At 42.1% G+C, this 26,187-nt stretch overlaps 1 protein-coding gene across 3 annotated transcripts in view; it reads right to left on the bottom strand.

Annotated features, from left to right (window-relative positions):
* Positions 1-66: 66 nt before the first annotated feature.
* Positions 67-26,187, bottom strand: part of COL4A6 (collagen type IV alpha 6 chain) — a 137,070-nt gene continuing 110,949 nt past the window's right edge. For all 3 annotated transcript variants that reach the window (XM_075763625.1, XM_075763623.1, XM_075763626.1), the window contains 24 exons: positions 25,548-25,727; positions 24,769-24,952; positions 20,146-20,217; positions 19,621-19,728; positions 18,297-18,518; positions 17,888-18,049; positions 15,754-15,924; positions 14,895-15,038; positions 14,499-14,624; positions 14,011-14,192; positions 13,666-13,729; positions 13,060-13,134; positions 12,561-12,668; positions 11,726-11,833; positions 11,234-11,305; positions 9,839-9,964; positions 9,368-9,484; positions 8,371-8,532; positions 7,334-7,432; positions 6,915-7,061; positions 5,079-5,195; positions 4,134-4,325; positions 3,617-3,903; positions 67-2,883 (listed from right to left, as the gene is read on the bottom strand). In XM_075763625.1, the coding sequence (XP_075619740.1) occupies positions 2,623-2,883; positions 3,617-3,903; positions 4,134-4,325; positions 5,079-5,195; positions 6,915-7,061; positions 7,334-7,432; positions 8,371-8,532; positions 9,368-9,484; positions 9,839-9,964; positions 11,234-11,305; positions 11,726-11,833; positions 12,561-12,668; positions 13,060-13,134; positions 13,666-13,729; positions 14,011-14,192; positions 14,499-14,624; positions 14,895-15,038; positions 15,754-15,924; positions 17,888-18,049; positions 18,297-18,518; positions 19,621-19,728; positions 20,146-20,217; positions 24,769-24,952; positions 25,548-25,727 (3,486 nt within the window). In that variant the 3' untranslated portion in view covers positions 67-2,622. The remainder of the gene's footprint in view (positions 2,884-3,616; positions 3,904-4,133; positions 4,326-5,078; positions 5,196-6,914; positions 7,062-7,333; positions 7,433-8,370; positions 8,533-9,367; positions 9,485-9,838; positions 9,965-11,233; positions 11,306-11,725; positions 11,834-12,560; positions 12,669-13,059; positions 13,135-13,665; positions 13,730-14,010; positions 14,193-14,498; positions 14,625-14,894; positions 15,039-15,753; positions 15,925-17,887; positions 18,050-18,296; positions 18,519-19,620; positions 19,729-20,145; positions 20,218-24,768; positions 24,953-25,547; positions 25,728-26,187) is intronic.

Genomic DNA, 26,187 nt, shown 5'->3' on the forward strand with positions numbered 1-26,187 from the left:
TCTCACTTGCAGTTCTTGATCAGGGCTAGGGTGATTTCCAAGAAAGCAGTTAATCATATTTCATTGTGTTTGCCTTCAATGTTTATTAACCATAGTTTGGAAACTATACACTTAGAAAAAAATACCAATTTTCTTCCCCTTTCCATGGATTAGGTGTGTATTTTTTTTTTTTAAACAAAGCATTGCTTCTTAATTAATACGTGGACTTACTGTTCATGTAACAGCAGTTGTCACCCTCTGCTCCCCACAGACAAAAATGAAAATAAGCCCTTGCTCTGAAATGCTCAGTCTCAAGTAGTAACTGCTTAAAATATAAAAATAATTTAAAAAAAAAATCAATCAGTGGAGTACAGCATACTTATTTCCCCACATAGCTGTTATGTAAACATTGTTCAGAGAGGTCTTGGCCCTGCAGACCTCTTGAAGAAGTGTTCTTGGTGGGAAGAAGGAATTTGTGAAGATGAGGCTGATGCAAGAACGGCCAGTGATTGGAATTCCCACCCCGTGCACCTGACAGAGAACGGGGTGTGTGTAACCAGTGTGGGAAGAGGTTGGGCTTCTCAGATGTGATGGGAGTTTGGACACTGAGAGCAGCAGAGCCAGGTTATAGCAACAGTGGTTCCCTAGAGATAGTGGTACTTAAAATGCACAAGGCTCTGATCCTGGGGAAAAGAATTGTATTTGTCCATGTTCAAAACTAAACCCAAGTCTCTGTAGACACAATACCTGATCGATACCCATTTTTATAGCACCACAGGAGCACAATGGCTGACAAATTCATCGCAGTTTGCCAGTTATTTGCACAGATTTTCAAAAAGTAGTGAGCTTCACTGCATGCACACAGTGTTTTCAAGTTGCATTTGTGTAACCCAATAATACAAAAATACAACACGATCTGTGCTAGGACAGCTAAGTAGTAGATTGGATGTTCTGCATAAAAGGATTGCCACTCAGGAGTGTTAAAATGCCTTAAAGATATTTGCAAAATGCATCCAAAGTAGTTGCTGATCTTTCACAATTAGGAATAAGTTAAATGAAAGACTAAATTGTTCTTCACAAATTCTCTGCTCATCTCCAGTGTGGTTCAACTCTAGAACGTGCAGAGCGCTCTGACCCCCATCGAGGAAGCTGATACTGTATTATGCATGTAAATGATCATTAAAGGTAAAAACATTTTCTGCTTAAAAGGAAGCAGGTTCTGAAGTACTTTGCTGGACAGAGCCAGAGCCTTAGAACCTAGTAAAGAAATAATACTGCAAAACATTGTCTCAGTCTTGCATTAATAATAATTTTCTAAACAATTTTATGTTAAGGATTTTTAAGCCAAGACGATAGTGTATTTGCAAGGCACTACTTTGAAATGTCCTGGAATGGCAATATATAAGGATTTCATACACTTCACTCAGAGAAGTTGATAACTGTAGCCCAACTAAATGAATTCATTATATATGCATTAGCATACCTGTTTCATGGCTTTCTCTTAGAATATAAAAGAATAAAAAAATTGGTAGCACTTTCCTTTAATGGTGCCCTGAAGGAAAGCATGACTAGTTAATGGTGCATATGCTGGAAATAAAATTTTTTAAACTAACAGAAATAAAGCCCAGGGGATGAAGCATACAACATTTTGTGACTGTAGAAGTAAAAAATGTACATCCCGTAACTGCTTGCTTCTGTGTTTGCATAAGCTTGCATGCTATCTAGGAAAGGCTCTACTTTTCAAATACACACGGCTTGAATAATTACAAGTGTGCCCAGGCTACCTCAGAAAGGAAATTTCCGTTCATAGTAATGAAATGTTTGTGGTGGCTGCGTATCATTTGACTGCAAGAAGATAAGCACAGACCTTGAAGCAGATGTTTTACCTGGAATATATTTCAATAGAAAGCTATGAAAAATGGTAGAGGTGTTTTGGATTCATCTTCATATAAAAAATTGCATTTTTCACTGGGGCTGCTCTTTCAAGCCAACCGTGGATGACAGCCTGGTTTAGAACTGATTACCTGTCACTGGAGGAAAGAACGCCCCAGCTGTTCAGTAAGCAAAGCAAAAGAAATTAATCTTTGAGTCTTCCTAAGGCAGGCAGTTATCAACAATTAATGCTTAGTGTTCCTAAGTCACCTACAGTAAACTGATAAATTGTAGCTAGCTCTGTATTTCAGAGGAGAATGAGTCTTCATTCCCTTGCACTAGACCAAATACTGTTTGCAAAGACACTAATAAAGCATAACTGTTGAAAAGTCTCTTGTTAGTGACTGGCATGTGCCTCAGACAGAGGAGTGGTGTAATGTAAGACATCAGATACTCTGGTCTGAGTAAGGAACTTGCAGAGACTTTCTGAGGTAGCCGTAAAATGAGGGAAAAAAAACCCCACTGGAGTAAAAGCATAGCACCATGTTCCATTTAAAAAAAAAAAAAAAAAAAAAAGGTTTCAGAGCACTGGTCTTTTCCTCGTCTGTGTGCAGTCAAACTCCTGGACTTGACACTGGATTTCTGTAGGATTCTGGCTGTCCATTCACCCATCAACCACACACAAAACAGGTTTATGAATTTATCCTTCTTCACATCAGTGATGTTTAGTCTTAGGTAACGAAGACTGTTAATGCTACGGCATTTTTGTTACTACAAGTTCTTCATGCACACTTGGCAACGGCTGACCCTTGTTCGAAGCTGTCCTGCTTTCAGGGTTTCTGAGGGAGGAGCACTGACAAACTGCTGCGACTGTTCAACGGTCGTCAGCCAGAAGCTGTATTTGTTTGCAAAGTAATGGCATGTTCCCCGAGCACCGTTGCATTCAATGAACGGAGTAGCACGGAAATCCTCCAGGCAAGACCCAGGTGAGACAAGGGACTGACCTCCACCTTCTGCACCAGCCGCAGTATGCTGAAATAAAGATGCCAATTTAAATGAGTTCAGAGGAACAGAATGGGAGGTGAACAGAATGGGAGGTGAACAGAATGGGAGGTGAACAGAATGGGAGGTGAACAGAATGGGAGGTGAACAGAATGGGAGGTGAACAGAATGGGAGGTGAACAGGGGAGTCCTCCAGTTCCATTGCTAAAAGGAGTTAATCAGGCAACCAAAATTGCACCTTGTCTGTCTGTCCTTTGAGTCAGGGCTAGAGGTGAAGAAGCAAAGGAAGGTACCTAGGCTGAACATACAGGCCGGTATAACGGAAACCCAGCTTTTCACTTGCAAGCTCGGAAAATTTTGAAATAATAATGCTGACTTGATACTTTTCTAACAATCTTACACTAATGAGGTTCTAGGAAACTGCAATGGAAAATGTTCTACTTCTTCTACTGAGAGAGATTAAGACAATGCTGTAGCTTAATTAGCATTTCCACATTGAAAGGCTTGAAGAATAAAGACTATCTGATGATACAGAACTACCACATCACCGTGAACTCGAGCAGTACCGCTGAGAAGGCCAGCTAAGCGGAAACAAACTCAGAAAGCCTACACCAGGCCAGCTGATAAAGAATAAATGCACTACGGCAAGAAGCTACAAGGCTCATTTCCTGTAAGCAACTCATAGAATACAGTCTGTCACCTAATCAAAGAAGAGATCTAGAAATGTTTAAAGCTGCCTTTGCATTAGCAACAGTACCCTTACCATAAGGAAGGAATATCCTATCCATAGGCTGCGCCACCCAAGGGGACACTGTGGGATGGTGATATCCTGGCTGTGCACGGCCACAGCCTGGGAAGGTGCTTCGCATACCGAGCAGCGGCTGATGTACTGCGGGATCTGAACACTGTCCACTGGCATCATGGGGATAGGAGCAGTGGTGGAGAGCCAGTAGGACTTATCGTTTCGGCTGGCATAGTAGCACACTTCATTGATGTTGCAGTAAATAAAAGGCATGGTGCTGAAGCGAGGCAAACACGAGCCAGCAAAACCTGGAGAAATTGGAGAAGTGGTCATAATCAAGCATCGGCCAAATGCTCCAACTCATGCATGCCACACACGAGTGGTGGAGGATGGCACGAGTGACACTGCTCCCAGGACAGATTCTGGCCAAACTTACACCACCTCTACTACAACTGCCTGCAGTACCGATGAAGATTGCTCATTTGAAATGGGATTTTGGCCTACATTGTTTGTGCCTGAGAGAATTCTGTCAACTCACCGAGATCCTGGTTGTGTGACTTCTCCTGCCCCTCCACGTACAATAAGCTGTAGCCGTCCCAAAGCTTATTCATTCCTATGGGACAAGGCGGGATTTGGTCTGACTGACTGTGTTTCACTAACGTGTACCCAACGCCCACGCTCCGACCAGGCACTCCCGGCAAACCAAGTGAACCCGGCTTTCCAGCAACACCTAGAAGACAGAAAAGGAGTCACTATTATTAATACGCAGTGTGGACATCAGCTGGCTCTATACCTGATTTTGGCATTGCTCTCATTGTGTTTATGTCAGTCTTGTACAACAAGGAGCCCATGTTTTGATGGCTGTTGTATGACTAACTAGACTTAGCAGTTCCAAATCAGTCATTTCGCAGTAGCACCCACCCATTTCCTACCTCATTTAGTTTTCTTTCTTTGCCCAACAACTGGTGCCAGTATGTTGGCACATATCTCACACTACAATAATTGTGAGGATCTCAAAGCACCAACCAAAACCTAATAAACTCATTTTTGCTATAGTCCTCTTCACGATGATATTCCTTTGACACAGAAAGGCCAAAAGTTCTACAACAAATCTATGGCAGAGTCCAAACCTTCTCTCTCTCACTGTGCCTCTCATCTACTATCCAACCCTCATAGCTGTGTTCACTGTGAATACTGTTTTGCTCTTTTAGATCTTCAAGATGACTCCCATATCCACAAAATATTAAAACCAAATGACATTCAGAATTGTACCTAGCAAAACACCAGCAGTGATAGATAACAATGCCACGTGACATAATCTTCCTCATTGAAGATTAAATTTACTTCATTGCACAACATCGTGCACATCCCTGGTCTTCCTAGGGTAATTGGGTGTTGGGGAGGGTCTCTGCAGGACCTGGAGGCAAACAAAATTCTACTGACTGCTTCTTTCTGATCTATGCTCCCCAAATCATAAAATTACCTTCAAATCCCTGTGGTCCTGGGGCACCCAAAGGTCCTGGATCCCCAACTATGCCAGGTGACCCAGGTAAGCCATCACGTCCTTTCAAACCAGATCTTCCTGGCAGACCTTTTGCGCCTGCAATTAGATACAATTATTATTACTATCATTATTCCCTCATACTAATGCCTTCACTCCTGCAATCATATTCCAGAAGAGAAATACGTTGTCAGCAGTGATGCTGAGAGCTCACTCTTTGGCAACTGTGGTTACAAACAAACAATCCATACAGGGATTCCACATGATCTGATTATCTGGTAAAGGATCAAGAGGTGCAGCTGAACATTAGACAAGGTTGAAAATGCAGCACTGAGATCTAGGATAAGCTACTGATTTCAGTCTGAAGCCACATCAGACTTAAGACGACTCAGGTTTCAATTTGATGGCTGTGGAAGTCTGTGAACTCTTCTCAGCTCTGTCTCACAGGATTCCTGCCACTGTGAAAACAAGAATCCTGTGGTATAATGGTCCAGCTGTTGTAAGCTGAAGAAAGTTGAGTTACCTTGCTGAAATTTTGCTTAAGACTTGAAGGCACTTCTTTTGCCAGATTTCACTCTTTTTTCAAACCAGAAAATTGGCCTTGATGTTCAGCCTACATATTATGTAAAATTAGAGCCACAGACTTGAACTAAATTCACCTTTCCTCTCCTGCCCCTGATATTTGATGATGAACATCTGACAAACCTTTAGAAAGTCTCAGGGCAGTGAAGGGTGGTCAAAATATAAAAGCTTAGAATTTAGTGGGATGTAAGAGGAAGTGCCTGCCTATGGACCTTTAGAATTCATTCAGTACTGTCCTGACCCCAAACTGGAAAGGTCTGGCACCGATTGGATAAACCAACAATAAAAGAAGTATTCAGGATGATACAAGTTAAAATGTAACAAAATACTATAGACACAGAAGGCGTTACGCGATTGCACAGAGCTAGACACATAGCGAGTGATCACTAATGTGGAAGGTTAATATTAGAAAAAAGAAACGTGACTGGGAAACAGATAGGTGTATATTTGCATGACTTTTGTAAAGATTAAACTTTAAAAATAATATAAATAGGGGTAATTTCCCAATGAACCTCTCTCTTTCCACTGCTCTGTAGCATTTCTAACCTGATTACCTGACCAGAATTAATAAAGGCGCTCTCAGCTTTTACTCCCTGCACATTTATTCACTTCAGGAACCGACCACAGGAAGCCAGGAACTAACACGGCTGTATTTACTGTGATGGGATTTGGGAGAACATCTAGGGGGAAGGACTGGTGCTAAGTGATGTTCCTGCTCTAGGAGTTTTCATGAACAAAAGAGAATACTAATGTTTAAAAATTGTCTAAACGGCAGTGCTAAGAAAGGAATGATGGGGACTTGCTGGGCCTAGGAGAGCCAACTGGTGCAGGACCCACCAAAGTTGCTTTGCCAAACAATACGAACCACAGTGGTGCAGGCTGAAGTTCCCAGCACTTCTCCGGTTACAGTATTTCATTGACAATTCAAATAACTCTCTCGTGGTGAATCGTTTTTATGACCACTCCACCTGCTAGTACCAAAGCTGGTATTGTATCAGCTACATCACAGGCTGCTGCACCTAGTTCTAGAAACCTAATTAAATAACACTATAAAAGTGCATGAACAGAATTTATCAAATACATTCTAATAATAATAAAACTCCATGATATTTGTATGCATTTTGCTGGAATTATTTCCTTTATTAGAAAAACCTGTAAACCTTCCCAATGCATTTGAGAAGGTAGTGTTGTTCTTCCAGAAGGCCAGCAATTCAGTGATCTGAGTGTACTTTTTACCTGGTTTTCCAGCTGGGCCCTGGAATCCCGGATCTCCATCAAAGCCAGGGACACCATCAATTCCTGGCAGACCAGGTAAGCCCGCAGGGGCTGTGACTTCTTCTGGCTGTGGGGTTATACCTGGAGCCCCTTGTCGGCCAGGGAGACCTGCACGTGGTGCAAATGACAGTGTAAGTACTCCACAAAAAATTCAGTTTTGATGATAATACTGACACAAAGGAGAAGCATGATAAATTAAGACTTAGTATATCAGCACTGGGTATCTTTGTAAGAAGTGGTATGTCAAACTCTTTGTAATTTATTTCAATTTCTAAGAAACTAAGAGTCCCCTGAATAAGCCCATTAAGGGACCTCTGACATTTTCCCCAGCCCAAACCATGTGCAATAAAGTACAGCCTTTCAAATCCTCCAGCACTCACCTCGACGGCCCATTTCACCTTTCAGCCCAGGGTAACCGGGATCCCCCGGAGGCCCATCTTTACCCGGCATCCCCATAAGGCCAGGCTCACCTCTTACACCTGCAAAGATACACAGCTACAGATCTCTGGGACTAAGCACAGGGTCCTGACTCTGACCCACAGCCAGGGCACTGAGAAACACACTGATGGCAGCAATGGCAACAGCATTTCAGCTCTGAGGGGGAGGGGACCGCGACCCTTAAGGAACTCTGTGCCCATTCTGATGTCCCGAATGGCTGCAGAGACTCAAGACAAGAATTTCCACTGCTACGTAACTGCACTTTAATGAAAGTATTCTTCCCCCTCCTCGGGGAACCCAGGAACAGTGTTTGGGGAATACACAACCCTTCTGTTTGAAATCCATCCCTATGCACAGCGCAGAGGGATGGGGAACCGCCACCTTGCAGTTCTTCCCCTGGTAATGGTTCTCCACTCTTTCCTGGCTTTTCAGCTGTGTGGTTTCTTTGAAACCTTGCTACTAGAGTTCTTGTTTGCAGCTGCCTTCTAGTCTCCTTTGGCAGAGACCAAAGACAGAGCAACCTGCTCCTTGCCTTAGCCCAGAACAAGATTACTTTACTCCTACAATCCTCTTAGCCTCTTGTGGAGACCTAAATTCACCACCCTACACCTCTAAGCACACGATACATGAAACAGCATCTCCACTCTTTGCATAGACAGCATATGCAAGGGGTAACTGCAGTCGACAAGCACAGCACCATTGCATAGGGACATCATCTACTCAAAAAAAAAAAAAAAGGGAGAGAAGAGAAAGAGAAATCATTAGGGACACACTGAACAACACCTCGCTTTGCTGCTTTTAGACTCAGTAGGTAAAACCTGCATGGGCCAAAAGGGAAGACTTAGACAAGAAACTGAGCTATGCGTACACCTGAATGAGGATTCGATTCAAAGCAGTCACACTAACCATGCGATAGCCATTCATACTGTCAAGGTGACAGCTGCCAAACTACACTCAGATCCTTTCAAGGCAAGATTACCTTTGAATCCAGATGCTCCAGGGAGTCCAACTGGACCAGTGGGTCCCATGTCACCCTTAATGCCTTGCAAGCCAGGAACACCAGGGAAACCTGGATTGCCTGTGTCACCTTGGTCAGAAGCTGGACCAGGGGGCCCTCGTGGTCCTGGAGGACCTGAAAGGCCTAGAGACAACAGAGTTAATTAGCACAATCTGCTCCTGGGGCAAAGAAAATGTTGAGGCTATTCTCAGAGTGTCTTTCTAGAGGACAGTCATTGTTTGGGTGTCTATATTTCCAGTGGTGTCCTTCTCCTGAAGGAAAAGAACCAGACCCCACCCACTTATATCCACTTAGGTGTCTCAAACTTTTAAATCCTTTTAACCACAGTAATTTAGCTTCAAATTCTGGGCCCCGCCTGGTAGGTAGCCTGGTGACTCAGACATTCCCTAGGAGAATGAGAGCAGTGGCTTCAAGTCCTTGGCCAGGGGCAGGCCTAGAGTCTCAGCCTCTCCGACAAGGCTGTGAGGTGTTGAATGGGTAGCGATGCCATCATGACAAATCTTTCAGACTATACTTGCTGTCGACCCTATGGCAAGTGCCTCTAAGTAGCAATGAAGCTTTGCTGCCTCCCAGCTCACACAGGATACTTCTAAACCTTACATGGTGCCTATGATTACAGCTGTGGAAATCACAGTCTAAAATGGAGCTGGTGTCCGAATTTAGGCATACTACGTTGGACTTAAGTACCTATCTTAGTGCCTGAGTCTGTCTTCAGTATCACAATAGGTGAAATTAATATGGACTAAAGAGCTTTAGCAACAGGCTAAATCAAGTCCGGATTCAATAGCAAGAATTGAAAACAGATCTCCTCATTCTCCATCCTTGATCTAAACCCCAGGTTACTAAAGTGACACTACTCAGGCAAGTCATTTCCCCTCAGAGTTCTTCAAAGGAAGCATGTAAAGAAACAGAAATCCCTTTAGCTAGTCCACTCTCCTTAAGAGGCCTCTCTGCATACCTGAACTCCCATCAGTTCCTGGATGGCCAGCATCCCCAGGTCTCCCACGTATATCAGAAGGAAGAGAAACTCCGGGTGTTCCTGGCAAGCCAGGCAGTCCCACAGGACCAGGGGAACCTAGAATAAGAAATACAAAGTGAGAGAGTGTACCCAAAGCTCTTCAGTGATTTTCACAGACATGGACAGAAGTAGTAGCTGAGCAGCGTTTATACTGAGGAGAACAGAGACATCTCCCTGCGTAAGGGGAAGAATTACATATTCTGCTGTTCAGGAGAGGTATAGACACTGTAAGAACTGTGTAACCAACTGTTTCTCAAATGTATAACCACATCACAGATTTAACATTTACCTGTCAAACTACTAACCACCTTTGTGGCTTCAGGACTTCTCTTTGGTAATTCTGCTGACCATGCAACCTGTTAACCTGAGCTGCAGCACATCCTGCCGGGCTTGCAGAATGTCAATATTTACCCATGTCTCCTGATGAGCCTTTTGGTCCAGGGAATCCTAGAGGTCCTCTACCCAAGCCTGGAGAGCCTTCTTCACCCTTTGGACCTGGGAGACCTGCAGGGCCTTTCAGTCCAGCTTCACTCAGACCTAATTAAACACAGATAACAAAGATAAGAAAGCCTATTCAAGTTGCCTAATAGCAGTTAAATTATTACACAAACTGAGTTGTAATAAAAAATTAGCCATTTGCTACTCTCTCTGCTGTTTTGAGTAGAGCAACAGAAAAAGATTTGGTGCCTCATGTGCTACTCTAGTTGTGCAGAGTGAATTTAAACAATCTACAAGATGCTGAGGGAGAAGCGTATGACTGTTCCAGTCTTCCCACAAGCTCTTGCACAAGGATGTGAATCATTCCTATGATTTGCCTGCCAGCCTGTATGCTGTGTCTCTCAAGAGGATGCAACATAGACTCAAGTATCTGGTCTATAAATAATCTAGTGGGCTTCATGCTCCAACTTGGAGAGATTGGTTTGCACATACTGCAGAAGACATGCTGAGACACAAGTGGTGCAGGGCAGAGGCTCCCAGGAAGGCCTGCAGGGAGATGTCCGGCATGTCACTCTGGTAACAGTAAATACTAAACAGTTCCCAGATAGGAAAATTGTGGAAGATCTATATGCTGTACATCATTGCCTTCCAACAGAGAATGTTTTAAACAAAGAAAACACAGGTATCGTTTGAGTTGCACATATGAAGACTGTTTGTCCATTTTCATGCATAAAATGTCTGCCACAAATTTTAAGTACTGCTTTACAAGATGAGTGTAATTAAAGAAGTCTCTTTGGTAAGGTCTTTTTCCACCTCTTGACATTTAGTAAAACACTGTTTGCAAAACAGAACCACATTCTATTTCATTCAGTTAAAAATATAAAAAAATCCAGCAGAAGCTTCCCTAAAGCAGAATCCAGAATCTAATCAAAGAAATCAGCTTCTGACTTTACTGATGCCCTTCTTGAGCTCCATATAATGGAGGGCTGTGAAAAGCAGTAAGGAAACATGCCATTGCTAAGCTCAACACAAAGCAAGCATTTGATTCTGCCCTGCTAAAATCAAACACCCATTAGAAATGGAAGAGTTTTATGATTTCATTCCATCAGCTTTCCAGAAGTGACACATTCCTTCAGGAATTCAAGGAGAACCGTCACCAGAAAAGCTTCTTCACTCCACAGGCTGCATCCTATTCTTACTGGCATTAAAGAGGAATTTGTTCATGCACATTCAGTATCCCAAGGTTTTTCTTCTGGTTCTAATTAAATCCAGAACTGGGTGAAATGGGGGAATTTTGTGGGGAACTATGCTCTCATGATGGACCAGCATTTCCCCAGCTATGACAGTTATACTACACACTTCCTTTACCTGGTGTTCCAGGAGATCCTTTTGTGCCTGGCAAGCCATTCAGACCATTTAAACCTGGAAATCCATGAAACCCTGAAGAGACGTTAGGAACACATAAGTGAGCAAATCAGCAAATAATCTAGTTAGGTGAAAATGCATAAGATGTTTCATGGAGACTACAACATGTATAAGAAACCTGACACACAGGGGAATGCACAAGCATTCCTTCACACAAGCCCCTTTCATGGAAACTCCTCCCACTGCTCTCTCCGGTTTTACCCTCAGTGAACACCCATCAGTGATCCAAATCAAGTGAGAGCCTCTCCCTTTCCAACCACTTCTCTGCTCATTTCTAGCAGCTGGTGCCTTCACTTACATTGCCAAGAAATGAGCTGATTTCCCACGCGCAGCTGGCCCACACATAAGAGTGCTGCCTGCCTGCTGTGATATACTTGGCCAAAACATTGGTTTTCTGACCCAATTTCTCTCCCCATGTGCGGGCTCCAGATATACCTTTAGGTCCTGCTGTTCCACGAGCTCCAGGGAATCCGACAGATCCTTGCTGGCCTGGAGGTCCTGGTGGCCCAGGGATTCCTCTCGGCCCAGCATTTCCAGGGATTCCTAAAAACAAGCAGAAAAATGTTCCAGTACTACACATCCAGGATGGAATAGCTCACAGCTCCATGTTACAACTTCTATTTCTGCACTTAACTCATACGATGGATGAATAAACTACTATTTAGATAAAGCAAAACCAGACTCAAATCTCTCCTCACTACCACTACTAGCATAGCACTTATCAAGCTATTATTTATTTTATGGCTTTTTTTTTTTTTTAAATTATAGCAATAACATTCTTCATCATCCACCAAGTGACACACTGAAGTGGTTGACATACTCAGTAACTAATTGAATTGTTTATAAAATAAAATATTCCAATAATGATTTTCACTTCTCCCATACTCAAAGACACTTGTAGCCATCCTTCTGGATAGGTTTGGCTCTAGAGAGGGAACGGACAGAAGTGTTGCAATGAAAGACTTTAGAGCAGCCTTGCCCATAAGCAGCCACAAATAAGCTGCTACTGCTTGTATCTAACTGAGGTCTTCCCTATTTGTTAAAGGAATTCCTTTAGGTGCAGGATTCACCACATGGTTGACCCACAGTATCGGTCACAACAGGACAAGGTGACACCTTACACTAGTGTCAAAGAAAATTCCCATCTTCTTGTCAACCTTCTTGTTTAAGCCTCAGCTGAGACAGGCCAACCAGGGCTAAGGAAACAACAAGGTGAGATTGTTCCACAGCCACACCATGAACTGCAGAACTTAGATGCGTAGTCCAGTACCTGCTGGTCCTTCTTGGCCAAGATCTCCTGGGCCGCCTTTGAGTCCACTCACCCCAGTGTTTCCTGGGTAGCCCGGTTCACCCTTGAGTCCTTCTCTGCCTCTCTCTCCTGAAAGGATAAAAACAGCACACTAGAGCACAAGTCAAAAACTGGAGGAAGGCGTGAAGAGAACGAGACATTATGTTGAGGCTGCAGCAACTGTGTCTGCATAGCCATGATCTGGGCTCTGGACTGGACTCCCTGGATGCCAAATACCAGTGCAAGTTCACAAGTTCCTCCTCAAGAAGTGAAGTGGGACCTAGCATTAGAATTGGGCTGTTCTCGGACATGTTCATTATCATTCAGATTTGTGCCCCACCTGGATTCCAGACTCCTCAAATCTCACTTCCAGGAGAGGACTAAAGTATTTAAGTTTATACATTACAAAAATACCCAAATTGGGCAATGCTAATCTCTAGAATTTTGCGTTCTTGAAGTGAACAATCAAGGGCTACTTTACCTGGGAACCCTCGGTCCCCTCGCTCTCCTTTTGCTCCAGCAATGCCAGCAACGCCAACAGACTCTCCCTGGTCACCTGGAAAACAAAGACAAGGTGGGGAGGCCGTTCCCTAATTGACTGTGGGGAGCAGTTTCCAGGGGTGCTCAATAACCTTGTTTACGAAATAAACCTTGCCTACACTTCAAATCCATGGAGCAAACCAAGACAATAGTAAGTGACGTACCCAAGTTCAAAAATGCTTATAAACAGTAATGGATGCAAATTCACTCATGCAAATGCATGAGAAGTCAAAATTTTATGGGCAATTCCACAACATCCTGCCCTTTATACTTTCGACACAAGTAGACGAGAGAGAAGGGTGTCTCTCGTACTGTCCAACATGCTTCACATAGTGCTGTGGCCAAACTTTCAAAGGGTCATAAAGTATTTAGGCACTTGGCTTGGGACTGGTCTCATCTGAATGAAGCCCCTTACAAGGGGACATGTACTTCGGAGCCAGTCACTGGAGAGCAACAGACACCTCTAGAACACTACTCACTCATTTTAGTCATGAATATTAGGACTGCATGTACTGAAAGACCACGTACACTATGAAATATTTCTTACCCTTTGGACCAGGGAGGCCAATAGATCCTGGGAATCCAAGTGTTCCTGTGATACCATCTGAACCCTGGGGAAAAAAAACCAAACCAACCCAAATCAAAATTAGCCTTTGATTTTTATTCTTGCTGTTCCAAGTTTCAGTCATGTGGGATAACAGACTGCAAAGATGCAGGAAGAAATACTATCCAAAGTGTCATTCAACAGTATGAGCCAAACAAAAACAATCTGGAAGTTTTGTAAGCAAAAATCCTGCCAGTTTCTGCTGCTTTGCTACAGAAGTACCAATTAGAACACAGTATTTTCACAAGAGCGCTTAGAGAAGATGAATATACTTAAGGAGGTATTTACCCTCTCTCCTGGCATTCCTGGAAATCCTACAATACCATGTGCACCCTTCTGTCCTGGCAGCCCAGGCTGTCCAGGTGGACCAGGGAAGCCTGGGTCACCATGAAGACCTCTCTCTTTGCTTGCTGATCCAACCGGACCAGGGAGACCAGGCTGTCCACGGCTTCCTGGGATTCCTTTATCACCTGGGTTATACAATAGAGTGTCATTTCATTTCGTAGTACTGACATTCAGCTCATTTGGGCCAATTGATCTAGCCAAAGCTCCCCTTAAAGAGGAGAAAGGGATGGCATTAGCTCTGCAGAACAGAGCTTCAATGCAAAATTGTTTTCTCAAAATTCAGAATTGCCATATGCAAATCTTGCTAGAATGGCAGAGCAGAAAACAGTGACACTGTAGGTGCTGTCAAAAGGACAGACCATACTCCACTGAGAATAAGCACAGTTACTGAACAATTGATACTGGCAACTAACTACAATGTTGTGAAATACCTCTAGGTCCAGGGAATCCTCCAAGTCCAGCTAATCCAGGATCTCCTTTGTCTCCTTTGAATTGCAGTGCCTGTTCTGGAGGCCCAACAACAGGAAGACCAGGTGGACCTACATCACCTCTGTCACCTGAAGAAATAAGAAGTCAGGAAATCTTCTTGCAAAATTTAGAGAAAGAGTGTAACACTAGAAGCTGGCAGACAAAACCAAAACTTCCATGCCTCCTGATACAAATTCATCAGTAAGTGCTCAGCATCTTCGGCAACTAGGCCAAAGTATTTCACAAGGAAGAAAAGAACAGAGTAGTTAGAAGAAAACATTAAATACACAGACATCCAAGAAGGACCTCCCAAGTCCCTCTGCTGCACAGCCAGCAAAAGCCTTTCAGGTGTTTCTCACCTTTTTGACCTTGGAGTCCCACAACTCCAGGGCTCCCTTTTCCTCCAGCTGTGCCAGGAGTTCCTTTAAACCCATTCACCCCAGGGACACCAGGCAGGCCTGGCATGCCAGGGAAACCAAGCAGGCCAGAAGACCCTTTCTCGCCTGTATAGAAAAGTCAAGAAATAGAAAGGGAAAATTAGTCTTTTCTGGTACACTGCACACTCACCTAGCTGGCAGGTAGAGGCAGCACAGGTCTGGTCAATCACCTAAATCTGGGTAGCAAAAGTTCATGGCACAAGCACAGCACAGCCACTTCTCTCATGGGTCTCCACTCATGGTACTTTCAACCAGCACTTTTCAGTTCCCCTTTGAGAGCCTGGTGCTGCTCCCACTGCAGAGCAAAACCCAATCAACTTCCAAGAGAGCAACATGCAGTTACATAGTTCTATTGCTCTCTGCCTAAAATAACAGAATTCTCCAAGTAACCAACTATTGTATTGGTGCTTAATGACCATACAGATTGTAAATTTTTACTTCCCATCTGGTTTGTGCTTCATTCTCTCCCCTCTATAAATTTCATTCACTGTTCTTCCTTTCTTCAATTTTCTTGTCTTTCTATCTTGATTTACACAATCCTTTGTCCATAAAGGCCCAAGTCCTTTAAGATGGATCTCCTTATGAACATGATTTGATAATGAAATCCATCATTCATAATTCAGTAATTCATAACTCAGCAGCAAAACAAATGCATTCCAACACTAGTTGGGAATTCATTCTCTTTTGACAAGTTGGGCCTAAAAATCAGTATTAACAAGGCTTTTTGGGGTTTTTTTGTGGGCACAGTAATCTCAGACTATTCCTCTAGAGGAACACATACCTTTTGGCCCAGAGAAACCTGGATGTCCATCTTGACCAAAAGGCCCAGGTGGCCCTAAGAATCCTCTTTCCCCAGGAGATCCTGGAGCACCATCCAGACCTGGGAAGCCTTTCATACCAGCAGGGCCTTGTGGACCTACATCCCCAGTCAAGCCTTTGACTCCAGGAAGTCCTGAATCAATACAAGAAAGAACTCAATAGATTACATCGCACAAACACTAGGACAATTTGTGGACAGCTTCCCAAACTCTTTAAACACAGCATTGTTTTTAATATGACAAATGGACCTTATGGCACATGCAGCCTAATAGAAGGCATAAAGCTTAGAATTGCAAAAGCATTAGTCATCTAATAATAAAATACCTATGAAGAGGGTTACTGCCTACATCACTACACAACTGGCAAGAGTGAAACCCCTTATGATGTATCCATTTTTGTCTCCTTTACCAGACACTAAACTGTAGTGCACCAGTCTTACCTTTATCAAGGCAGCCAAACCAGAATGGGGAGCATCATTAATGCCAGCTTCTGCTACTTACCCCATCTTCTGGGTGAACCAGAGATCAATTGGAGAGGCTTGCTCTTACAAGTTTCTTTTCCACCTCGGTAGTTAAAGTGTTACTTCTCAAGAGCAAATTGCTCACTAAGGGAACAAGCTTTTGATTGTGCTGTCACAAAACCAACACCATATGCACTGTTTTGCCTCTAAATGTTTTAGAATGTTTCTAGCTAAAGCTTGGTAATGGTCTACAATTTTAAATAAAGGCTCAAACCATTGAAAACAGAATGCTCAGATCCAAAGGGAGGAAGAGAAGGAAAAGTCTGGCAGCTTCTGATAAATGGCATTTGCGGCAGTAGCACCTGATATACAAGCTTTGTTATACTCAGGGCTTAAAAGTTTTAAGCTACAACCCGGTACTTTTTAAAGATGAAATGGCTGCTTTATTTAAGACGACAATATGTCGTATGTACATATTAAGGATTTCCTTATAGGCTTCAGGCTTTGTTACTGTCTGAGCATTCTCACTACAATGGTTCTTTGCCTTCTGGTTTGATTAGCAATAATAAGGGGTATCACCTATAGTGAATGCAATTCTTGTAGCATTAAAAGCTAGGTTGTTAGTCCATGAGCTTTTATGCTACACTGCATTTTCTCACCTTGACAGCCTATGTGAAGAACCCATAACCAAACAGTGTGACATCAGAAATGGAGAGTTGATGATAAATGGAATAGAAACATGGTGAAGGAAAAACCAGACAAAATATGTAAACAGAAAGAACAAGAATACAAAAGAAATTAATGATTCAGAGAGACAACAGCTGCAAAAAACTTAATCATTTGGAGCTTATCATCCCAGCAATGGGAGGTTTTTAAAAACAGTTGAAGGAAAATCATATATGGCATACAGTCCAAAAATGTAAAACAATAGAGAGGCAAAAGGAATGTTAACGTTAAAATAAAACTCTCTGATTTTCATCTCAAGTGATGTTACAATATTTGATGTCACTGTGCTCCAGCACTGTCATTCTGCATGTCAGAACAGATAAGTTATGTCACAGACCATTACTAATTACCAGGTGTAACCTACCAATTACTTGGTTCTCAAGTCTTGCATACACTGTTATCACAAAACACTTTAATCAGTGCAGCTTGAGAGATACTGCTGTACTCAAGAGGTGGGTTTTTTTCCCCTTAAAGCGAAGGGGAATAAATTTCTCTTCTGCCCCAGCAAAGAGAAAGACAGAGAAGACCAAGTGCTTGTTCTGAGAAAGCCAACAGTTTCTCAGTCTATCAAAGTCACATTTCAAGCGACCGCATATATTAGAAATTAATTGTCATGAAAATGGGAAATGAAGATTAGTCAATGATACAGCCAGCATGTAAGAGCGGAGATGTTAAAAATATCAAGATGTTTACGATGCTTTCTCCTATCTTTCTGCTGTACTTCTTACAGCCTCAGGGCAACATTTTGAGGCAGGAGTTGTCCAGCAGTCAGAGGCAAATGGCTCAAATTCTGCCCTCTATTAGCCCGAGGTAGGAGCTCACTCCTAAAAAATGCCAAATCTCTCCCAGACTTCCACAACATGGCAGTGTTCAGCTTAGCTACTTGTCTTCATTTGAAGACATTACATACCTGGTGCTCCTACAAGGCCAACTGATCCCAAGGGTCCTGGTTTTCCCTTAATGCCAAAAGGGCCTCCAGGACCAGGAGGTCCCCGTAATCCAGGGACACCTGAATAGCCTGGATTGCCCTGTTCGCCTTTAATACCTAGGAGGCCTGGTCTTCCGTCTAACCCTGGGAACAGAGAGGTGAAAGGTTACAGAACAAACAAAACAAAATTCACACTTCTAATTAAAAATGTGTTTTAATGAAAGCTTTTGAGTTGCATTAGATTCTAAGAGAAAACCAGCAAATAGCCACCTGTGAGCAGCTTAGAGGACCGCTAATGCTAACACAGTGTCTTAAAGAGATTGCAAAGAGGAAAGATTTTTGAAAGAGAAACAGTTTAATATTCCCAGATACAAGCAGTATCAGTGCTTACCTTTTGGTCCTGGAAATCCAAGATCACCTGTGAGCCCTTTATCACCTGGGAGTCCAGGTCGGCCACGCTCTCCCAGGGCTCCACTCTCAGCACCAAATACATCCCCAGGAGCTCCTTTCATTCCAGCTAAGCCTGAAGCACCCATTTTCCCAGGCAAACCATCTGTTCCATCCAGTCCTGGAAGTCCTTGTGACCCTTGCTCTCCTCGAGGCCCAGGGAAGCCTTAAAGAGAAAACCAGTAAATGTCACTCAGCAGAAGTACATAACATATGCTTCCAATAGCATCTCTAACAAAGTCAACATTTTTAAAATGTCTATGCAAGGAAAAGTTTTTTGGGAAGTTGCAGAATGTTTCAGTACTGAATTAGAAACAATAATTGGGACAGAAAGTGATGAAACTGTTTAAAATATTGTGGGGTTTTTTGTGTTTTGGGTTTTTTTTTTTAAAAGAAAAGAATAATGAGTATCTGCGAGCTGCAGCTAGTCACAGCTTTACAAGCTTGGCTTCACTAGATGGCAGATTAGGCAAAAGGACAAAAAAAGGAGGAAGATGGCCATTTCAGGCTACAGACAGGCAGTACCTCACTACCACTATCAAGCACAAAAGCTGCAGAGGTGTTATATTCATCACACTTTTCTTACTCTGTCCTCTATGTCAGACAACTTCTGACACTGTGGGGCAGAAGACACTGGCAGCCTTGGTACAAGGAGGACTGGAAAGTACAGTCCCTGTACCAAGCTGACGCTAAACTGCACTGATGTGTCACACTGCTCAGGGGTTACGTTGTGAAATCAGTGATCCCATAAAGATGACATCCCTCCTTAATTCAATGAAAGGACAGGAGATTTCTTCAGCCATACCCAGAGAAACCTAGCTTTAGGAATCTTCCCTCACCACGTCTGCTTCTTGCTCTCTATTTACACAATCATCAGAAATTCCCACAGCTAAAATGAGTTCAAACACTGTGTACACTGTGCCTTTACCAGAGTACCACATGGCTTAAAACAAGTTTTACACTAAACTTGTAGTTAACCTAAACTGTAACAAAGCACATGATGACGGTCTCTTGAGAAACAAATGGTGTCAGTTGTCCTCTTTTCTTCCAGCAGCAGTATATAGGCAGGTACAAGTATCTTGAATATTTCCTTTGTTTTCTTCCAAGCTGCCACCATTTGCTTGCAGACATTGCATTTGGAAGGAGCACAATGGAGCTCTCAGTGGAGCATTATGAATGTACCAGACAGAAAAGGGGACAACTCTTTTGATAAAATATTGTACATATTAATCATACAATAAAAAGAACTCCAGTAACTTCCCTCTTACCAGGTTCCCCTTGCAATCCTATTTTTCCTGGAGACCCTGGCTGTCCTTTTGACCCATGTAATCCAGGTTGGCCTGGAATGCCAGGAAAGCCTTTGCTGCCTTTGGGACCTAAGGAAAAAAAAAATTAATAAATAATATTAATGAATGAATGGTGGAAGACAAAAACACAGCATGAGAAAAAAGGATGAGATCTTTTCTGCAAAGCTAGTGCTGAAAACACTGGCTGGATACACAGATTAAGCTAAATAAAGTCTTAAAGCTATGGCTGTTTCATCAGCTACATAAACACAGGAGGAGAGGGTTTGTGTTCAGAGGCTACTTGAAAGAGAAAAAATGGTGCAGTCGTCATGATTCTCCAGGGGACTTAAGCCTAGTCTCTGAAAAAAAGAAAGAACATTGCTCTGCCAGTGAACTCTCTGGAATAACTATCACTCAGAGGAGATTAATTAGCAGGTATTATCTTCCTTGAGGAGTAAGTGCTTCTTGGTAGTCAGCCAGTTCATTACAATCAGCTTGTCTCCCTACCTGGCAATCCTGGAAAGCCGGGAGTCCCTGGGGGCCCATACGCTCCAGGAACTATGCAGGGCAAGGTGATACCTGAAACAAAGAAACACTGAGGTTGCACACAGCCTCTTTCAGAGAGATGGTCAGAAGAGGAACATTTAGTATCCAGATGGTTTTTTTACAGGACATATCATAAGTGACCGTGAGTGAATTTATGCACATCAAACACTGCTGACATCTCAAATATGTGATGTTAAAGACAAGAAAAGGCATTCAGAGCCCAGAGATTGTCTAGTCTCATCCCTACTACTGACTTACTGCATGACCAGTAAAAGGTAGCAAGTACTGCTGTGGACTCTATGGCTTCCACTCACCAACTGGTCCTCCTTATGGGAGGGGCTATGCAACAGGCATCAGAAAGACAGTCTGAGACTCAGAGAGCTTAAGGTCCAGGCTGAGAGCTTTCAAAGTCAGTGGGAGCTGACAGGCGTTCCTAACTTTTAAAAATTCAGGATGTTTCTCAGCTGTATATAAACAGTGTGAAACACTAAAATAAATGTGCATGTGCAAGATAAAAAAACATATCTAGGGAATACTGGCAGGTGTTTAAAAAAACCCCTGTCACACAAGACTTCAGGCCTGAGAGATGCCTGCATGGAGGGTGGAATAGCAAGGATTTTTTTATTTCAGCCTTACTCTCCAACTGCTTCTTCTACAGTCTGGCAGTCTAAGAAATAACCACATGGCTTAAAAGCTTATTAGCAGCAAACAAGACTCAGCAATTGCAAAGCTCTTTGACTGACCTCCACCTCTCAAAAAAAAGGCTCTGTTTGTACTAGCAATCCCTCTTCAGCAGAATGAACTTTATGTGGGATTATCAGAGTTGCTAGCACACCAGTTTTACCTGAAAGATCTCAAACACTTCCAACATTCCTCCTTGTAGGTCACTGACAATTTCAAGTCACATTCACACAATCACAGGAATTATTATCACAAAAAACTAATTCAAGACTTTCTAACTCCAGAAATGCTTCCAGTTATTTTAGGAGGAGTCTGTGCGAGAACTATAGCATTAGCTCCTTGTATACTTTCTAAAAATGAAAATCTAAAGGACTTCAAAAGCTATTTAGTGAGAGAGATTACCTACAAAAGATGGCTACTAAAGCAAATTTGGGCAAGAGACATGGTTTTTTCATTACTCTGAACACTTTTATAGGCACAGAGAAACAGCTGCCTAACTGCACTGATACCCAATACTTGCTAATTCAAATCTGGCATCAACTACAAGGCTGATTAAGCATGAGATAATCAGGTATCACAGAGATATTGTTTCTCATTACCTCACAATCTCTTTGCAGGATCCTTCTATTCAAGCTCCATTCCCAGACTGACAAGCCAAATTTACTCATCAGCCATTCAAAAGCACTCGAAATTGTGACTGCTTTCAGTCCTGAGGAGGTAATCCGGTCTAAATCAGGCAACACTGGAAGTATTTCTTCCAGCACAGCAATACAAGTTAAATGCATTTTTTTTCAGAAAAGATTAACATTTTCACACGACTAACAAATTTTATTAACAAAAGACCCTGAGTCAAACTATTTCCTGGGTAAATCCAATCAAATCTGTGGACTTCTGTATGGATAATAAATATGGCTCTTTGCTTCCGACATTGACAGTGGGAATAGGGCTCTCAAAATGACATCATTGTCATCACATCATGCATTATCATGCAGCTGGGAACCAGAGGAAACACAGCCCCCCAGGGTCTCTAATCTACTGACATATTGAGATGTTATGCAAATCCTGAAAGAAACATCAGAACATTTTCTACTTTGATGTGAGAGAACCAAAGGTCCGTTCTCAATTCATTACTTTTATCTTGATGTCAGGCATTCACTGATAGCAAAATTCATTTTAAAATGACTACACTCACGATAACATATCTACACAGAGTTGCAGTAACACTTCCATTCTTACACAAAGCCAGAGTGTGCTCTATTTTCATCTGTGACAGCAATTCATCTTTATAGTCAGCACTAGCTTTAAGAACAGAGGTTCAAAACTAAAATACTCGTGATCCAATTTATGCTTCGAGTGGATATGGGCACCAAATACCACGATTGCAAGATGTAACACACACATTGCTGCCTGCACCTGGGTACACTTTGACAAGGTTTACTTTTGATAAAGTAAAAGTTAAATGGAAAGGACACAAAATAAAAATTCTAGTTCTGGTCTTCTGCAATCCTATGTGAGCCTGATGCTGAACGCTTTATCGAATAAAAAGTTGAGGTCCATCATCTCGGAGACATTTTCTTCTCCGACATAGTACAATAAAGAATGACATTTTTCTAAAAGCAAGTATTCGGGGCAGCAACTGGCATGGAAAGGGAAGTTTAATACTGTTGCATTCACATAACATGGCTTTAAGGACGGTTGTGAGTTTTCAAAACCAACTCTGTACAATAGCATATTCTGTATTTTATGTTATTAGCCAGCAGTAGAATACTTGAACAACAGATATTTCATGTGAGGATAACTGAAAAGCAAATAGGACTGTTTCCTTCTGTGTTTTGCAAAATGATGTAAGCAAGGCTTAGTGTAAAAATTACGTAAGCAAAACCTAGTGTTCCCCAGCTACTTAATACCCTACATTAACATATATTGTTTACATAATAATATCCCACTATCAAGGAAGTGAAACAATTATGAAACCATCACGGTATCAGGCATAAAAGCAAAATATAGGCAAATTCCAACATTTTTGAGTAATCTCGTAATACCGGGTAAAAATCAGTCTAGCTTTTTATAAAATAGTGAGTTAGACTTTTCCAAAGCAAAGCTGTTTCACCCTGTTTTACTGCACGTGGCATGAACTCAAGCAAAATTCCTCAGTAGCGTCTTTGTCGTGGTAAATTCAGCAGGTCGCAGTCTCCTTTTACACGTCTTTCCTCATTTTCACGATAAGGCCTTTCAGCCTGGGCAGTATAAGAAATGATTATTTCTTCTACCCACACACATTTCTTCAATATTAGATGAAAATTACTACATCAAAGAGTCTTTTAATGTATGCAAATTATTGCCTAGTATGGAGCGAATGATGCATTCACAAGTTTTCTTACACATCTCTATGGAGGTGCAAACTGAACTGGCTAATGACTTGTTCACACTTTCCCACATATTTTGACTATAGATGTTCTTCTACAAAGGACCGTTCATTGTTAGCAAAGCTTTGATGTAGCATTTGTAATAAGCTGGCTTCTGATGTGCTCCACAGAATATCTAGAGTTCACATCATGCGCAGAGCATTTTACTTTTACTGATCTTACAATGCAATTTTAATTTAGTGGATTTTGTAAGAGACAATTTACCAAAGATGTAAGCATTCATAGCTATGAATTAGTAAAGCTTTTAGCATTTAGCATGTGACTTGAATTGGAAAAAAAGCTTATGCAGACTGTTCCAGGGGGACATTAATGCTAGCTGTCTCCTCAACCCATAACAACAACTCAGCATGACACTGATGTGAGGTAACACACCATCCAGCATGTCTGTGCAACCTTCCCAGTGCTATTCTGGCCTAGCTCTCACCACCCTCTCAAAGTTTAAGATTCCTCTGCCAACTCCTCATACTGCAGTGGTCTTACCACCAAGGTTTTTGAACTCAGAACATCAGTTTATCAGTCCAGAAACCTATGCAACAATATTATGCCTGCAAATATATTATTGATTCTGCGTTATTGATACAAAGAATGGAAGATATACTGAAAATCAGCAGCGGCAAAGATAAAATACTGTTTATCTTAAATTATATTTAAATGGCTGACATGGAATCAAGACATTGAGACTAGCTCTCTACAGTCATGTTGTTATGAAAACATCTTTCATAAATGTTTAGACATATGACTTTCCATGTAACTCACTTTGAACCCTGAGAATGAACATAAAACTTCATACATGAAACCTTATCAGACCGCTATTTACTGACTTCATCACTTGTCAGTATGGTATGCTTTAGGTACATATAATGACATACCAACTGAGCCAAACTGTAGCACCTCAGGAAAGCAAACAGACCAGAGCTAGTGACCCCAGTCATAACTGAACTCCCTACCTGACTGTCATGACAATGTCTCATTCACCAATGCCTGTTCATATGTACAATGTACTAAAGTTTCTTCTTTTAAAAAAATCTGGAGCTCTTCTTATTGCAATAATAGTAATAGTTCCGAAAACTGATGCAGAAGTCTCAGATACCAGTGAGTTACTATTTTTACCTGGACAAGGAAGCATGCTGTGCTTTTTAAAAACCTCATTTTATCAACCTTCCTAACTACCTTTGTTGTAAAATGGTTCTACAGCAATAGTCAGTGAGTAGCTCCACCAACACTCTTAGTATTTGAGCATTACTTGAGTATTTGTTGTTTATTATCTGTGTCCTCCTGAGCATGACAACTTGAGAAAGCTGTGACTGCTGTGTGAGATGTGGTGAGCCCACAAACAAGTTTCAATTAATTTAAAGAGTAATATTTAATCTAGTACAATCTTCTGGCCTGGCTACAAGCCCAGCAGTAAGCTGAGTGCCATTTGACTTGTAGCAGCTTTGCACCTTTTCAAAGTAAGAGCAGAGCCAGCAACACCTACCTGGGGGGCCTGGAAGACCTGCTTGTCCTGGAAACCCATCCATTCCCGGGTCACCTGGTGGCCCACGAACTCCACTAGGACCTGGATATCCAACACCAGGAGAACCAGTTTCTCCACGATGGCCCTTGGAGCCACGTAATCCTGGCAGTCCTTTTTCACCTGGGAAACCCAGCCCACCATCACCCTGTGCACAGCAATGACAATTACAGTTGAAAATTAAAGAGATGTAGAAAGAATATACACCACTATCATTATAAGAAATGTGTAAGAGTTTGATCAGTTCTGTGCAAGGTTCAGATGGGCCTGGAAAGGTACATGGAAACCACTGTAAATTATCCATCATTAGCTCAAAATGCAGGAAAACTTGGTGACTATTAAAAAGAGTATTTTATGTTGTATTTGCCAAAAATATAAATAGTACGTATTCTAAAAGACATTTACTTTCTTTTTAATTAAAAAGATTCTGCTGTGACTTTTCTGTTCCAAGATTTGACTCATAATTATGCCTACAGTCTTTTTTATCTTTTAGGACACAACATAAAACAGCATTAGGGTTTATCCCACTACCAGAAGTTTATCTTTAGACTGGGTAGCCAGAGGCATAATGAGTGCCAATTACTAATCCTGACCAAGATAAATTTGTGCTGAGGGACTGTGAGCTTTTTATGTATTTGGAGACTTATCACAGGGCTAATAAGGACTAGTTAGCCAGGCCTTTGTATTGTCTTTGGTCCTTATTCCAATCCTGAAGCACTGCTGCTAAATTAATCTGAACTTACTGGAGGGCCTGGTGGGCCTGGCAAACCTGGAAGTCCATCCCTGCCAGGGGTTCCTGGGATGCCCGAAGGTCCTCTGGGTGCTGTCGCTCCACGGTCCCCACGAGCACCCCTGCCTGTTGCGTAGGATGAATCCCCTTTTTCTCCCTTAAGGCCTGGAAGACCTTGCTGACCATCCGAAGCCTACAGACCAAAAGATAAAAAAACAGGAATACGAACATGCAGAGAAAAGCCTTTGCTTCTTAAAAATGTCATATGAGAACAGGACACAATGACTGGAGCTAGAAAAAATATCCAAAGGGTTTCCTATTGTATACATTACACTAAAAAAAAAAAAGACAAAAGAGGAGGTTTCATTATTTCCAAATGTTTCAATCAAATCACTACAGCTTTAAAGTGGCAAGCTAAACCTTGGTATATAGCATGTAGTGACAGCAATCTTGGATGGCATCTGGGAACATTACATCACTCATGATATAACAGGGCCCAAGTACTGAGTCTTCTTCCCTATTTCTTGGGGTACTGCTTTTACTGACACCGACAAAGATACTCTGAAGACAAAAGATCAGTATCTTTATGGACTACAATTTTCAAAAGTAAATACTGCCAATGAACAAAGCTCAGCACTTTGGAAAATCCTGTT

This window comes from Balearica regulorum, chromosome 11 (genome assembly GCF_011004875.1).
Source record: "Balearica regulorum gibbericeps isolate bBalReg1 chromosome 11, bBalReg1.pri, whole genome shotgun sequence".
Lineage (NCBI taxonomy): Eukaryota > Metazoa > Chordata > Aves > Gruiformes > Gruidae > Balearica > Balearica regulorum.